The sequence below is a fragment of the Aquarana catesbeiana genome, linkage group LG01 (genome assembly GCF_042186555.1).
Source record: "Aquarana catesbeiana isolate 2022-GZ linkage group LG01, ASM4218655v1, whole genome shotgun sequence".
In the NCBI taxonomy this organism is placed as follows: domain Eukaryota; kingdom Metazoa; phylum Chordata; class Amphibia; order Anura; family Ranidae; genus Aquarana; species Aquarana catesbeiana.
The window spans coordinates 504192797-504210424 of record NC_133324.1 but is presented as its reverse complement, the minus strand read 5'-3'; the positions used below and the strand labels follow the sequence as shown (position 1 = coordinate 504210424).

The 17628-nt window shown below is 41.3% G+C and overlaps 1 protein-coding gene across 4 annotated transcripts in view; it reads left to right on the top strand.

Annotated features, from left to right (window-relative positions):
• Positions 1-17628, top strand: part of KCNN1 (potassium calcium-activated channel subfamily N member 1) — a 206371-nt gene that overhangs the window by 178310 nt on the left and 10433 nt on the right. For all 4 annotated transcript variants that reach the window (XM_073593203.1, XM_073593195.1, XM_073593188.1 and 1 more), the window contains one exon: positions 5295-5364. In XM_073593203.1, coding sequence (XP_073449304.1) covers positions 5295-5364 — 70 coding nt within the window. The remainder of the gene's footprint in view (positions 1-5294; positions 5365-17628) is intronic.

Here is a 17628-nt window from a genome sequence, read left to right as displayed (position 1 = left end):
TGTGATCGCTGAAATCCATTTACAAAACTTGCGTATTGGCAAAAAGCTTGTTTTCTTATGCAGATTTGTCTAGTCTGCAGAGAAGCATGCAATTCATAAATCATAAATGCCTGGATTGCTAAAATATTTGAGTTCCAACAGATCAGACAGAACTACATGAAAATATTCAGGAGAATTTTCTGATTACGCTATCACTACATGTTAGAGCGGAACTAAACCAATCAATTTTTTGGCTACCCAAAACAGATACGGTAAAGGCATGCCGTGTATGGTAACTGTCTCAATTGCTTGTGCTCTCAACTGAACTGTCAAGCCATCAAATGGCTGGTGTCATAACTGATCAGATGTGCAGTTGCAAATCAAACAGAGGCTAAGATGGCAGCTTCCTTGCCTGTAAAGGATAAGAGAGTTTAGTTCCCTTTAACATAAACATTCCCTGCATTTTTCTGTATAAATAGCAGTTAACATTGTTGTTTGCAGTGGCTGGCAAGGATGGTTCCTTGCTCTGATCTAGGTCCTCACATAATGAACAGGTTGTAGAGGCCACTTCTTCAGCATTAGTGCTGGATAGCATATAAAAAGAAATGGTACACATGGCCCACACTGCTGCTTTATATCCATAAATCAATGATGTAGGCTGACCATTGTTGAGCAGGTCATCGAGACCGGGTGGAACCTTTCTTTATGCATTTCCACCAAAGTATCAACAAAAACAAGCCTCTAATTCTATTTCACTGTGGGGGCAATGCTAGATTGCTTGATTAGTCTCTGCAATTCTTGCTTGCCAATGTAAAAAACCACATACCGTATAAGATTTAATTGGAAATATTTTGAGTGTAAAACACTCCAAGTATTCACTTATTCATATATCCAAGGATACACCTATATGTCATTCCAAGATAAAAGATTCCCATTGTCAAAAACGGCACTATCCGTTGAACATTTGATATATTCTTAATCAACATGTTAAAATGTACGCTCTTATATCTACTTTATTGTCATTTACATGGCAATTCCCTGCCTTATCTACCCTCCAGATTGTCTCCTGTATACACCTAAGTCCTGTAAACTAGATGTGTTGCATTTTGTGTTTAGTGTCTTGTTTGTTAATGGCAACAACAATTTTGTTGTGTTTTGTCTTTGTTCTGCTAAATCATCCCCTACCAGAGCACAGAAGTAAGTTTCTTTCTCCATTCCCCACCCCAACTGTCCAACAAGTAACTTCTCCAGATGTATTGGTGCTTGTCTGCATGGGAATTTAAACAACTGCAAAGTCGTGATCTTCATCTCTGAGATCCTGTTGTGGTTTTTCATTCGCTGATGAATGAGAAAACCTGGCATAAATTTTTTTTCTTTCTGTGAGCTGTGAACATGCTGCTTTCTATAATGAGCTGAAGTATTTTAGTAACTATGCTGCTTGAGAGAACAAAATAAGACATTATATAAAAGAGTAGCCTAACGTTACTTGCAAGCCTTGCATTGGCCAAACCACACTAATCTGCTTGCTTTAGATCCAAATCTATAGCTGATTTTGCTTTGCTGTAGTTAGTAACACTTTGAGGTCCTCTCCACAGCCTATGACTGGACAGTGAAAAGAGAAGCAGCAAATGGATGAGATTACCTCCGCAAGCTGCTATTACGTCTCCTAGTCTAAGCTCTGCTATACAGACAGAGCAAGAGACTGATACCAAGTCAAAGTCAGGTCCTTATACAACTTGAGTTTAAAAAAGTACATTTAAGGATATATTACCAAATCAAAAGATGCATTTATTTTTGTCCTTGTTATCTACCTAGAGTTCAGCTTTAAAAGATCCCTGATAGGAGAGCAAAAAAAAGTTTGCCATTTTTAACTTCTCCTTTTGAAAACGCAACTTGCTTGGCTCTCACACTGACTCAGTTTAGTGCTTTACACAAGTTATGGAGCTCAGGAATTTAGATTTGTCTTGCTGCATACTTGTACTAGATCTGTGACTCACCTTTTATAGTAAGGCACAACAACAGGCATTTACAGAAGGAGGCTAGGAATTGTTACCCTGCATTTCCCCCATGGCATGTGTCTTATAACTAAGAAAATAAATGTAAATTAGCAGATAATTCACAGAAAAAGATGTTACAAGCCACATCTTGTCATGGTGTGGTTTGTAGACATTTATGGATAAAAGGCTCAATGGTCCTGTCAAATGCGTGTGTGTATTTTCCATGTGACATGATAGCAGAATGCTTGCTAATTAAAGACTATCAAAATGGTTCAGTAGACATCTTTCACACTGGGAAACACAATGGAAGTATCCCTTAGGCTGGAATCTTTAAAGTAGAAGTTTTTGTTTAAATTAGAAATGAGCATTTCTTTAGTCTAGCATGGGGGTTAGTACAGGAACAATTTATCCTTACAGAAAAAACAAAAAAAATAGAAACCTGCTCACTAAAGTGTAGTCACTGCACCACAGCTTGTCTGTGGAGATATAGGTGCAGCGTCCCAGATATTGCTGACTCACCAATTAGGTGCGGTCTCCGTGACTCAAAAATCACACAAAGTAAAAAAGGGAGATCAGGGGTTGGAGTCCCCCTGAAAAAGGGAGTCATGGGCGGACCAAGCAGCTTAAATAAGGAAAATATTGCACAAAAATAACAGATTACAGAAACTGGGCCCCATCACCAACACCTGAACAAGATTAAAACGAAGACAACGTTGTCTATTAAGAACATCACATCATATCAGACTATAGGCACACATAATATGCACAAATATTGGGAATACGTGCATATAGGGCAGAGAGTGAAGATATAATAAGCACATAAATCCTGGTACCAGGTATCAGGATATGCGTGTTTCACCACACTGTCTACCAAATGCTCCCAAACTGGAGAATAGGTTATATACTGTATGCACAGCGAGGACTTGGGTACTGAATAAATTAGTCCAGGAGGCCCACATTGATGAAAGAGAACTTTTCGTAGAGAATAAACCAGTTTATGATGGACTGTGGATGCATTGGCATAAGTTAGCCAGAAACTGTCCTTAGTTCAGCACTGCTGGCACAAATCAAGCTGTATGATCAGTGATTAGTCAGTTAGACAGTCTGTAGGTTTTAGATAGTAGCCAAAGATAAGTGCTGAAAACAATAGGCAGCTGGTAATTAGTCAGTAGGATACAGATCAACTCATCTGACCGGAAAGTATGGGGCTCTCTTAGTTTCTAGGCATCCCGGACTAGTCCGTTGTTGGCAGCCTGGTGGAAGAACTTTCACTGCTCAGATCTGGTCAGTCCTGGGGCTCACTTCTCGCCGGGGCGTCCAGAGAGCGTGACCACTGCAGATCCGGTCACTGTGTCACTAGAGTGCTGCAACGTGTATCCCGTCTATGTGTGATTAGACCATCCTGGTTGCTCGTTCAAAAAGGTGGGAGGTTTTCCCGCTGTCCTCGGAGTGTGCAGTGCACTTGCGCTGATGTGATGAGGTGCGTCATCCGTGACGTAGTTGACGTCACTGCCGTGGTGTCGTAGCCACCGGACAATTTATCCTTACCCTTAGTGCAGGAACATCATTTTTGTAGCATTTCGTTTTGAATAAACTCCTCTAAACGTTTCCTATATTTATAGTCTATGTCCATCTGAAGTCCAGTTCCTACACCAAAAAAGGGTTGTAATTGAGACAGCAGTTGCTTAAAACTCATAAGCAATAAAATTACCTTTCAATACACTCAAACTTGCATTACTTTCAGGTCTCTAATACCACTAGCAGTTGAATAAAACTTCTAGGAGAAGTATAGTCTTGTACAGCATAGATATAGCAGGCTTTACGCCTTGAATGTTTGGCTACTTAGTCTTACCCTGCTTCTTTTCAGGGCTGAATGTACAAATATGCCTTTATTTATAAATGTTGACAATATCAAGCCAAATGAGATAATCTCTAATCAAAAACAAGTCTGTGTGCATCACGGCATTTCTTTGCATTAGTGGACCTACTGCATGCCCCCTGACTGTCTTAGATCCAACTGAACGCCCCCAGTATTTCAGCAGTCCCAGGGTCACACAGGCCCATGAAAAGTCCTACTATAAAAATGAATAGGCATCCACTAATCCAGGCTTTCCACCATAGAAGTAGGTGGGCCTAGCCAAGCTGTCTTCCATAGAAGTGAATAGGGCAGCTGTTCCTGGGCCAAGCTGTCTGAGTGTTTTGCATTTGCAGGACCTCTTACAAACTATTGATGCCCAGACATTTTTTTCTCCCACTGATACCATCAGGGAGGTGAATGATTGCCCCCAAATGTATTCTGCACCAAGCCAACAACCCCAAACACACAGCCAATGTCATTAAGAACTATCTTCAGTTTAAAGAAGAACAATGAGTCCTGGAAGTGATGGTTTGCCCCCACAGTGCCCTCATGTCAACATCATAGAGTCTGCCTGGGATTACATGAAGAGACAGAAGGATTTGAGGCATCCTACATCCACAGAAATTCTTGTTTTGATTTGATTTGGATTTCTCCTCTGGTCATCAATGTTCCATTTTGTTAACTGATAAGCATAAACTATTAGCATTTCTTTTTCTGAAAGCATTCCTAATTTACAGCATTTTTCACACCTGCCTTAAACTTTTGCACAGTACTGTATATTAATATAGTACACAGTATAGTTTAACATTACAACCAAGTAGAACTATCAAAGCTTTGTACTTGATCTAACCTATGGTAAATCCTGTTTGGACTTGGTTTGGAAAGAGCAATTTCAAATAAGTTTCATTTTTGAAACGGAAGTTGACTTAGTGATCTCTGTCAGGTGGCATAGTCTGAAATTACTCTTCTTCATAATAGTTAGCAGCATACTCATTTTCAAAGATGGTTGCGGTGGCTGCTCCAGTTTTCCATGAAAGCTATCTATCGGAGGTAATGGTGGTACAAAGGGTAACTCATAATGATGCATGCAAAGATGCTTAACAAACTTTAAACTTCTAACTCATTACAAGATGTGCATCAGTGTACTGGCCTTTTCATACAAAGGTCTTTAGCTATGCTATGCAGATTTGAACTTTTTGCTTGCTCATTTTCAATTAACTTTGCATGATCTAATGCATAAAGATTCTTAACCCTGACAGCACTGAACCGTCCTATGTTTTAGGCTATGTGAAGGTGCTGCAGGGGATGGTGTTATATTTCAGCTTCAGTTGTTTTGGCCTTGGTTTTCATTTCTTTTTTTGTGAAGAAAGAAAAGACATTGGTTGCTTTGCATGTGTCATGGAACATTTTTTTCAAATACTGGTTTGCCATTGTGAAAGTAACCATTCTGTCATTTGCAGGTTACGTAGTGTGAAAATGGAACAGAGAAAGCTCAATGATCAGGCCAACACTTTGGTGGATTTAGCAAAGGTGAGCAGATTAGTGGCCTTTATTTTCATACGAGTTTCATTTGAAATATGCCTACTGACATCAAGAAGCCTAGCTCAATGGTAAGGTTATTTATGCTGTTATAGGCCCCAATGTAATGGTCTGCTCTCTCCTCCTATATACATGTTCACTGTTAGTACAAATCATGCAGCATAAAGAAAATAGCTTTTTTGCCTGTACTTGACTGGATGATGGAAGTCAGGAGAGCTTCAACTCATTCACTAAGCTCTTGGGAAAATTCCCTGCAGGGTGTAACTTTCCCTCCTTTAGTAAAAAAAACCTATACATTCCAAAGGACATGCACATATTTTATATAATTTAAATGACATCAGATATAGGAACTGCAGTGCCGGGTCAAATACTTGCTGTAAAACCTCTAGGACATAGACAGCAGGCAGTGAGGTTGGGAACACCTGAATTTCATATTAACATGGTTTAGAAGATGATTTTCCTGGAACAGCATTATCGGTAATAAGGAGATTTTAGCAGGGAAGCTGCATGGTGCACTTTAACAAAGGCTAAATGAAAATCATAAGCCCTGAACAGGTGCAATGTATTGCTATTCTAGTATATTCTAATGCTTGGTTTTGACTAGAATTTAGTTTAAAGTGATTCTCTAGGCAAAAACTTTTTTTTAATTTTTGGTAGACTAGGGAAGGGTTAGACCCTCTAATAAGTTTTTACTGCTCTTTCTTTGCCATTTGGCAGATTCACCCCTCGATTTGCACTGATGACCATTGTGACAGAGAAATAAAAGTGATGGAAATGCAAAATTTTTGAGTTGTCCCCAGAACAAGAGGTTAGGGGGAATCTTACAATGAGGACACCTTGTCTAAGCAAGGAATTCACCTCACTTTGGAAAATTTTGCTCTAACTTCCTGTTCTTTCCCTAGGACAGGATGTACAGGAACATTTTTCCAATGGCACAGAGACAGTAAATAACAGACTGGCAGGGGTTTTAACCCTACTATATTCAAACAAACAATAAATGTTTTGGTTGTACATACACTTCAAATGCAGTTTAGAAAAGGATTGTTTAAAGGAAATATATAGATACCAAAAGAAAAAGATCAGATTGATTTTGCCAGCTTCAGTTAATGTATTAAATACCTCCAACTTGTCTTGCATACACACGGTCACACAAATGTTGGCCAACAATTACGAACGTAGTGACGTACGAGACATACGTGATATCTCCATTACGAACACTAGTTATATCTCTGGCTTGTACTTGATTCCGAGCATGCGTGGACTTTTGTCCAATGGACTTGTGTACACACAATCGGAAAGTCCGACAACAAACATTTGTTGGCGGAATATTTGAGAACCTGCTAGCCAACATTTGTTGGTGGAAAGTCGGACAACAAATGATCGATGGAGCATACACACAGTCTGACTTTTCGCCAACAAGCTCACATCCAACATTTGTTGTTGGAAAATCCAATCGTGAGTACGGGGCATTAGGCCCCTTTGACACGAACGTTCCAAATAGGTCTGCCTTTTTCAGACGGACCCGATCAGAACCTCTATTCTCCTCTATGGAACGGCTGGTGTAAACAGACAAGTGTCCGTTTACACCCACCTACCTCCAATCCGATCTGGAAAAAACAAGCAGAAGGGGATCTGTATGGCAGTTGGGTGTAAATGGACAGCCGGCCTGCTTACATCCGACTGCTCATAGAGGAGAGCGGGCTGTGTCTGTGTCCTCTCTGTATAAGCAGAGCGGACACAGACCTGTCATCTGCCTGCTCAATGGAGATCAGTGAACAGATCCCCTGGTGAGCAAGCGGATAGCAGCAGGAGTCCGCCCTGTACGAAAGGGGCCTTATAATTGAAAAAACAAGGGCAGTTGCTCATCTATTGCATTTATTAGCCAAAGAAGTCTGTTTTGTGCCCCTCTCTGATTTCATTTCGCTTTGCTAATGAGGAAAGGGATTTCTCAACTTTAAGTTAAAGTGGTTGTAAAGGCACAAGGTTTTTTACCTTCATGCATTCTATGCATGAAGGTAAAAAAACCTTCTGTGTACAGCAGCCGCCCCTAATACTTACCTGAGCCCCCTCTTGATCCATCTATGTGCATGCGAGCGTTGCCTCTCCAGGGACTCGCGCTCCAGATTGCCAGTGGCTCACAGCCAGTGAGCCAATCAGAAGCCGCTGCTCCGTGTGTGAATGGACACACAGAGCCGCGGGTCGGGAGCGAGCCTGCTTGGGTTTCCCCACAGCAAAACTATTGCACAGAGCAGGTAAGTATAACATGTTTGTTATTTTTAAAAAAGAACAAAACAAAAAAACCAAGGCTATAACCACTTCAGCCCCAGAAGGTTTTACCCCCTTCATGACTGGGTCATACGGCACTGCGTTGCTTTAACTGACAATTGCGTGGTCGTGCGACGCTGTACCTAAATAAAATTGATGTTCTTTTTTTCCCACAAATAGAGCTTTCTTTTGGTGGTATTTGATCACCTCTGCGGTTTTTATTTTTTGCGCTACAAACTAAAAAAGACCGACAATTTTGAAAAAAATAAACAATATTTTTTACTTTCTGCTGTAAAACATACCCAATAAAAAATGTAAAAAATTACATTTCTTCATCAGTTTAGGCCAATATGTATTCTGCTACATATTTTTAGTAAAGAAAAATCCCAATAAGCATATATTGATTGGTTTGTGCAAAAGTTATAGTGTCTGCAAACTATGGGATATATTTATTTCTTTTAATTTTTTTACTAGTAATGGCGCCGATCAGCAGTCAAATCTGACACTATGTGACACTTTTTGGTTATTTTTTTTCCTGGTGATTAGTGCTAAAAAAATGCACTGTCACTGTACAAATGACACTGGTAGGGAAGGGGTTAACATCAGGGGCAATCAAAGGGTTGATTGTGTCCCTAGGGGGTGCTTTCTAACTGTGGGGGATGTGCTTTAACTAGGGGAAAACAGAGATCTGTGTTTCTGCTTAGCAGAAACACAAGATATTCATTTTCCCCTCTGACAGAACGGTGGTCTGCCTTGTTTACATAGGCAGACCGCCGTTCTGCCTCTCCTGAGAAAGATTGGCAGGATGCTGTCGGTCCAAACAGGAAGTTAGGAGCACACTGTATTTCAGTCTAACAAGGTATTTTTCTGTACATATGATGTTTTCAAAGGGATAATTTATTGCACTGAATATGTACTGGATTTGTTTCTGGACTTTAAGGGAGCCCTTATTTATTCTCCACTCTAACATCTCTTTTTTCATAGAAATAGGGCCACTCTTTATTTTACAACCAAGCTTTTCAGTACTGAATCCAAGGGCGTATGCATATTTCAACCAGTTATTTCAACACCCTTGCCTTGCCCACTCATGCCTCACTATTGGCTCATCACTGTAATGTATGATCTCACTGCCTGACCTGCAGGAGCTTAAATTCCTTGATAGTGGTGCTTTAGCAAGAAAAATGCAGCTCCAGGTTCACTTTAACTGTGAGCATATGGACACTGCTTAGCTAACAAAAATGTACTCCATTTGTAAGCATCTTTTTCTCTGGACCAGGGAATAACAATGTGAAAGCTAAGTTAATGAGTAGGGATGAGCCGAACACCTATTTATCTTAAAAATGCTCTGGTCATTGAACAGCCAAATCTTCCGGGGCTGAAGTGGTTAAGGGGAACCCCGCACCAAAATAAAAAAAAAATGGTGTGGGGGTCTCCCAGGCCCCCAGGCACTATATACTCTGCAGAAAAATTGGGCCTTAGGTGTTGGTGGTGCCAGAACACTGTAACCCCTCAGTTACTTTTGTTGGGTGCAGGAACGGGCCCTGCTTAACTATTTAAAAAAAAAATTGTAATTACATGCCCCAGTTAACCACTAGCCGACCGCTCACCGTTTGACGGCGGCAGAATGCTTCCCCTGCGTGAAACGCCGTAGCTGTACGGTGGAAGCTTTAAGGGGTAAAGGGCTGCCGCGTCACTGAGGAGCTGATGCTCGTGCCTAGGGGCCGTGATGTCCGGCAGGCACCCACGATTGCTGGTGACAGAGCAGGAATGTGGATCTGTGTGTGTAAACACACAAATCCACTTTCTGTCAGGTGAGAGGAGACTGATCATGTGTTCCTAGTATATAGGAACACCGATCGGTCTCCTCCCCCAGTCAGTCCCATCCCCCCACAATTAGAACACACAATGAGGGAACACATTTAACCCCTTGATCGCCCCTTAGTGTTAACCTGTTCCCTGCCAGTGACATTTCTACAGTAATCAGTGGCTATTTATAGCACTGATCACTGTATAAATGTCAATGGTTTCAAAAAAGTGTCAAAAGTATCCGATCTGTCCGCCACAATGTCGCAGTCCCTATAAAAATCACAGATCGCCGCCATTACTAGTAAAACAAAAAACTGCCATAAATCAATAACCTATTTTGTAGGCACTATAACTTTTGCACAAAACAATCAATATATGCTTATTGCGATTTTTTTTTACCAAAGATATGTAGAAGAATACATATTGGCCTAAACTGAGGAAAAATTTTTTTTATTTATTTTTTTTTTAATTGGGATATTTATTATAGCAAACAAAAAGTAAAAAATATTGTGTTTTTTTCAAAATTGTTGCTCTTTTTTTGTTTATAGCACAAAAAATAAAAACCGCAGATGTGATCAAATACCATCAAAAGAAAGCTCTATTTGTGGGGAAAAAAGGAGATCAATTTTGTTTGGGTACAGCGTCGCACAACCACGCAATTGTCAGTTAAAGCGACGCAGTGCCATATCGCAAAAAATGGCCTGGTCAGGAATGGGGTAAATTCTTTTGAAGTGGCTACACAGGGGCAGAAAAATTGGCGCCAGAACACTGTAAGCCCTGGAACGGGCCCTGCTGTTAAATATTATATCAAAAATTGTAATTACATGCCCCTGTTAAATAGGGGCAGAAAAATTGGGCCTTTAGTTTTGCTAGCACCTGAACACTGTATCCCCTCACATTTACTCTTGTTGAGCGCAGGAACGGGCCTTGATTAACTATTATTTCAAAAAATGTAAGTGTTAAACAGGAGCAGAAAAATTGGACCTTTGGTTTTGATGGTTTCTTCAAAGGTTGTAGGCTGAAGATGTTTCATCCTCTGCTCCCTCTGCGAAGGCAGGATGAGTTCTGCAACTTTACCCTTGTGACGAGGATCAAGAAGGGTTGCCAGCCAGTAATGATCCCTCTCCTTGATACCACAAATCCTAGGGTCCTTTCGCAGGTTTTGCAGAAGCAGGGAGGCAATGCAATATAAGTTTGCAGAGGCATTCAATTCTGAGTCCTCTGGGTCACTAAGGATCACATTATCTGTAACTACCTCCTCCCAGCCACGTACAACTCCTTGGGTTTCTTGAGACTGAAAAACATCCCTTAAAGACTGTTGCTGAGCATTATCCTCTACATCCATACTGACACAATGCTCCTCCTCCTCCTCTTCTTTCTGTGTGTTTGGCAGGCTCACAGGAATGCTATCTGGATAAAGGGGACCTTGGGAGGAAAGGAAGACCTCCTCTTCCGCCCGCTGTTCTGCCTCAAGTGCCCAGTCCATGATTCCATGAAGCGTGTGCTCCTGCAGGAAGACTATAGGGACAGTGTCACTGATGCATGCATTGTCACTGCTCACCATCCTTGTGGCCTTCTCAGATGGTGACAAGACAGTGCATGCATCCCTGATCAGTAGCCATTGGCGTGGCGAAAAGAAGCCAAGCTCCCCTGACCCTGTCCTGGTGCCATACTCGCACAGGTACTCATTGATGGTCCTCTGCTGTGTGTGCAGCCGCTGCAGCATTGCCAATGTTGAGTTCCACTTGGTGGGCATGTCACAAATGAGGCGGTTGGTGGGCAGGTTGCATTCCCTTTAAATGTCTACCAGCCGAGCACTGGCATTGTATGACTGGCGGAAATGACCACAGACTTTTCTGGCCTGCCTCAGGAGATCTTGTAAGCCTGGGTACCTGGTCAAGAACTGCTGCACCACTAAATTCAGGACATGTGCAAAACATGTCCTACCATTCCTACTGTGAAACACAGAGGTGGATCGCTGATGTTTTGGGGATGTGTGAGCTACAAAGGCACAGGAAATTTGGTCAAAATTGATGGCAAGATGAATGCAGTATGTTATCAAAAAAAACTGGAGGAGCATTGGCATTCATCAGCCAGGAAGCTGCACATGGGACGTACATGGACATTCCAACATGACAATGATCCAAAACACAAGGCCAAGTCGACCTGTCATTGGCTACAGCAGAATAAAGTGAAGGTTCTGGAGTGGCCATCTCAGTCTCCAGACCTCAATATCATTGAGCCACTCTAGGGAGATCTCAAACATGCAGTTCATGCAAGACAGCCCAAGAATTTACAGGAACTGGAGGCTTTTTGCCAAGAGGAATGGGCAGTTTTACCATCTGAGAAGATAAAGAGCCTCATCCATAAATACCACAAAAGACTTCCAGCTGTCATTGATGTTAAAGGGGGCAATACACGGTATTAAGAACTTGGGTATATGAACTTTTGATTAGGGTCATTTGGGTAGTTTCTGTTGCCATTATGATTTAAAAAGAGTAAACACAGTTGATTGATAATAAATGGCTTCAGCCAAACACTAACCATGGGTGAAATATATATATATATATATATATATATATATATATATATATATATATATATATATATATATATATTAGACTGTATATACACATAATACACCGCCTGAAGTGTATTAGAAACAGTAGACCACCGAATGCACTGTGGAAATAGGCTACAATGAATACAGAGTATATATACAGTGGGGACGGAAAGTATTCAGACCCCCTTAAATTTTTCACTCTTTGTTATATTGCAGCCATTTGTTAAAATCATTTAAGTTCATTTTTTTTCCTCATTAATGTACACACAGCACCCCATATTGACAGAAAAACACAGAATTGTTGACATTTTTGCAGATTTATTAAAAAAGAAAAACTGGTATATCACAGGGTCCTAAGTATTCAGACCCTTTGCTGTGACACTCATATATTTAACTCAGGTGCTGTCCATTTCTTCTGATCATCCTTGAGTTGGTTCTACACCTTCCTTTGAGTCCAGCTGTGTTTGATTATACCGATTGGACTTGATTAGGAAAGCCACACACCTGTCTATATAGGACCTTACAGCTCACAGTGCATGGGAGAGCAAATGAGAATCACGAGGTCAAAGGAACTGCCTGAAGAGCTCAGAGACAGAATTGTGGCAAGGCACAGATCTGGCCAAGGTTACAAAAAAATTTCTGCTGCACTTAAGGTTCCTAAGAGCACAATGGCCTCCATAATCCTTAAATTGAAGACGGTTGGGATGATCAGAACCCTTCCTAGAGCTGGCCGTCCGGCCAAACTGAGCTATCGGGGTAGAAGAGCCTTGGTGAGAAAGGTAAAGAAGAACCCAAAGATCAGAGTGGCTGAGCTCCAGAGATGCAGTCAGGAGATGGGAGAAAGTTGTAGGAAGTCAACCATCACTGCAGCCCTCCACCAGTTGGCGCTTTATGGCAGAGTGGCCCGACGGAACCTTCTCCTCAGTGCAAGACACATGAAAGCCCGCATGGAGTTTGCTAGAAACACCTGAAGGATCCCAAGATGGTGAGAAATAAGATTCCCTGGTCTGATGAGACCAAGATAGAACTTTTTGGCCTTAATTCTAAGCGGTATGTGTGGAGAAAACCAGGCACTGCTCATCATCTGTCCAATACAGTCCCAACAGTGAAGCATGGTGGTGGCAGCATCATGCTGTGGGGATGTTTTTCAGCTGCAGGGACAGGATGACTGGTTGCAATGGAGGAAAAGATGAATGCGGCCAACTACTGGGATATCCTGGACGAAAACCTTCTCCAGAGTGCTCAGGACCTCAGACTGGGCCGAAGGTTTACCTTCCAACAAGACAGTGACCCTAAGCACACAGCTAAAATAACGAAGGAGTGGCTTCACAACAACTCCGTGACTGTTCTTGAATGGCCCAGCCAGAGCCCCGACTTAAGCCCAATTGAGCATCTCTGGAGAGACCTAAAAATGGCTGTCCACCAATGTTTACCATCCAACCTGATAGAACTGGAGAAGATCTGCAAGGAGGAATGGCAGAGGATCCCCAAATCCAGGTGTGAAAAACTTGTTGCATCTTTCCCAAAAAGACTCATGTCTTTATTAGATCAAAAGGGTGCTTCTACTAAATACTGAGCAAAGGGTCTGAATACTTAGGACCATGTGATATTTCAGTTTTTCTTTTTTAATAAATGCAAAAATGTCAACAATTCTGTGTTTTTCTGTCAATATGGGGTGCTGTATGTACATTAATGAGGAAAAAAATGAACTTAAATGATTTTAGCAAATGGCTGCAATATAGCAAAGAGTGAAAAATTTAAGGGGGTCTGAATACTTTCCGTCCCCACTGTATATATATATATATATATATATATATATATATACTGTATGTACTAGACTGTATATATATATATATATATATATATATATATATATATATATATATATATTAATACACCGCCTGAAGTGTATTGAAAACAGTACACCACCGAATGCAATTTAGACATAGGCTACACTGGATGCAGAGTAAATATATATATACATATATATATAAATATATATGTCTATACTAGACTGATTATATATATTATTACACCACCTAAAGTGTATTAGAAACAGTACACCACGGAATGCACTGTAGATATAGGCTACACTGGATGCAGAGTGTATATATATATATATATATATATATATATATATATATATATGTGTGTATATATATATATATATATATATATATATATATATATATATATATCAAATACAACGCCACTAACTGAACAGCCTGCCTGCTTAGTCTAACTCAAGCTATCTCTCTGTCTACCCCAACAACACTACACACGGCCGTTATGTAAGCAGCCTTATATAGTGTGGGGCGTGGACTTAGTCCCCCTGAGCCATGATTGGCCAAAGGCACCCTGCCTTTGGCCAATTATGGCTCTTTCAGTAGAGCATGCTGTGATTGGACAATTTAAATATCAAGCTCATCCCTATTATTGATTACAGCTTGTCAGGTACTCAACGACTTTGTATGGCAAATATGCAAACAAAGTTGGCAGAAAAGGTTAGACTGTACATGTTACCCCATAAACACAATTAACTTGCCTAGCAGGGGTAAAAATTGAGAAAATTGTAGTTATGGTAGTCTTGCAGTTAAATGCATGGCTTCCTCAACAAGTCAAGATAGCTGCTCAGAAGGATCACATTTCTGGTTTTACAACTGCTCATAGGACATATTTTCAGTAGGAGTCCATATGGCATGCATGTTTCAAGACACATGCAAATTGTTAATGGAAATATATACCCAGGGAAGCAAGGCAATTAAAAGAATTAGGCCCGCTGACCGGACGGATGAAAAGACACAAAGTCCCTTGTTCCTCACACTCCACTGAGTAGATTACTCATGGTATTAGAATCAGAAAATCAGAGGAAGCAGTTCAGTTGCAGTAAAGTGGGACAAAGGTTCCTAGAAATGTAGGTTTATAGTTATGAGCTATGACAAGTGAATGAATTGGGCGCAAAGAACAAAGCAAAAGAGTTTCATTTCAAAGGCACAATAAAAAAAATTCAGATAACATATATAAATGACTGGGCATGGGACTAAGTAGCATTAAAGTGACCCTGTTTTCCATTTACACTTTCAAATAAAAATTCTGGAGTTGATTTACTAAAGACAAATAGACTTTGCAAGGGAATTAGCCCCAGAGCTTAGTGAATGTCACGAAGTGACAGTTTACAAAGAATACCCAATTATGTGCATGTAACATTTGAAAAAATTGCATTTTTGCTTTAACATGATTCAGATGACAGACGTCAGCAGGGCTTCATCTCATTCACTAAGCTCTAGGGCAAAACCCCCTTTGCAAATTGCAACTTCGCTTGCAAAGTGAACAGTTTATTTGCTGTTAGTAAATGAACCCCTCTGTCAGAAACTGCAAGATGTCTGCTATTGTTGGCCAGAAAAAAATCATCAGTGTCCCTCTCTGATTTAACTTCACATTCTTAAATAAATGAGCTTTTCTGGCGTTAAAGTGGCTGTAAACCCAAAATTATTTTTTTTGATTAAGACTTGCACCTTGTACAGTATAGGATTTCATGTCATCTGTGCCCAGTCTTGCCATGAAGAGTTAATCCAGCTCTGAGCAGTCCTCTTATCTTTTTTCAGTGAGATAAAAACTGACACACAGAGAAATAGGAGTTTCTCCACCTTGCTGTGAGTGAAATGTGATTTACATATCTCATGCACAAGCCTGAGAGAGACATTATGTATACTTCAGATCCCCTCCTCCTTTATTCTCCAGCTCTCCCAGGATTGGCTGCTCCACGCCTCAGCATGATTGGGCATGCTAAAGTCATGTGGTAACTTTTCTGGGTTTTGACTGGATGTTAGTGATCATAGCAGAAGTTCAGTGTAAGAAATACACAGGAGAAAATGCATGTTGACAAGGGGAGTGTAGAGGTGGGCCGGGGAGTCTACTGACATCACAACTCCACCCACCGAGCTCCAGACAACAGACCCACCCACAGAATCTGCAGTTTTTCGGGTCTCATAACAGACAGAGGGGAGATATTTGACAGGTAAAGATACATGCAAAAGGGATGAACATCCTTATAGATAACCACTATGGCAGTAGTTTAGAAAGGATAAAGGTGGGTTTACATCCACTTTAAGGCTAAGCTCTGCAAAAAAATTATTCCATGTTCGAATGAACCAGCCTAAAGGATCATTCACACTTGTGTGGAGACATGTACAGGCAACAGGTGCGGAATATTGCTGTGCGGAAATCTGCAGCATGTCTGCATTTTTCCTTACCACACCCCAGCTCTCTGTCTTTCACTTTGTGACATTTTAATAAAGGTAAGAAAAAAAAATGTAAACAGTGCCTTGTGTTGTAAAAATGTAAGGCTCTACCCCCGAAGCCCATAAAGCACAGACAACAGCCTGCACAGGAAAACAGATCATTTGTGCACACTCATTGGATAGGAGAATGGCATTTAGTGGAGCTTAACTTTAAAGCGACCTTAACCACTTCTGGACCGCCCCCCGCACAATTATACTACGGCAGTGCGGCCCTCCTGTGAGAAATAACGTGCCTGTACATGATTTCATGCACGGGATTTGGGGCGACCCGCTCCCGCTGTGATTGGACACAGCGGGAGCCAATCGGCAGTACATATTCAGTGCAATAAATTGTCCCTTTAAAAACATCATATGTACAGAAAAATACCTTGTTAAACTGAAATACAGTGTGCTCCTAACTTCCTGTTTGGACCGACAGCATCCCTACTGCAATGAGATCCCAGCTAGTCTTGTCAGCTCTGCTTGCTAGAGTAGGTACTCTACCTACCCCCCACACCTTTCTGTCCCACTCCATAAGCAAACATTTGTTTCTTTCCCAGCTATACCATGCCACTGCCTAGACTGTCAAGAGTCCACCTGCCCACTATATGTTGGGAAAGGGCTCTTGTGATGTGTAGTTCTGGGGAGGGGGTTTAAGGGGGTATCTGTGTCAATCGGTAACTGAGCTTTTAATAACTGCCCCTGGAAGAATTTCGGTGATGACATCACATGGATTAATGTAATCTGTTTCCTGCAGAGCTAACAAAAATGCTCATGCTTAAAGGGGTTGTAAAGGTATTTTTTTTTAAATAACAAACATGTTATACTTACCTCCACTGTGCAGCTCGTTTTGCACAGAGTGGCCCCGAACCTGGTCTTCTGGGGTCCCTCGGCGGCTGTCTCAGCTCCTCCTCGCAAGAACTAAACACCTTCATGCGAGCTCTCTCGCATGGTGTTTAGTTCTTGCGGGCGCGCTACCATGATACAGCTGGCGGTGCCCCGCCCCCCGGCGTGCCGCGTCATTGGATGTGATTGACAGCAGAGCAAGCCAGTGGCTGCGCTGCTTTCAATCCATCCACTCTAGCCAATCAACGGCCAGGCTGAGCGGCGAAGAGGATGTCGGGAGTGAGCGCAGGACTTTTGAGGGGTCAGGTAAGTAAAACGGGGGGGGCTGGGGGGGCCGGCTTTGTTGGATGTTTTTTCACCTTAATGCATAGGATGCATTAAGGTGAAAAAATGTGAACCTTTACAATGCCTTTAAGAAGAGAAGAAGGGGTTTGGAGATAATTTTGGGTAATACCTAGGCTTATTTGTTAGAAAATTGTTATGTCTCTCCTGTAA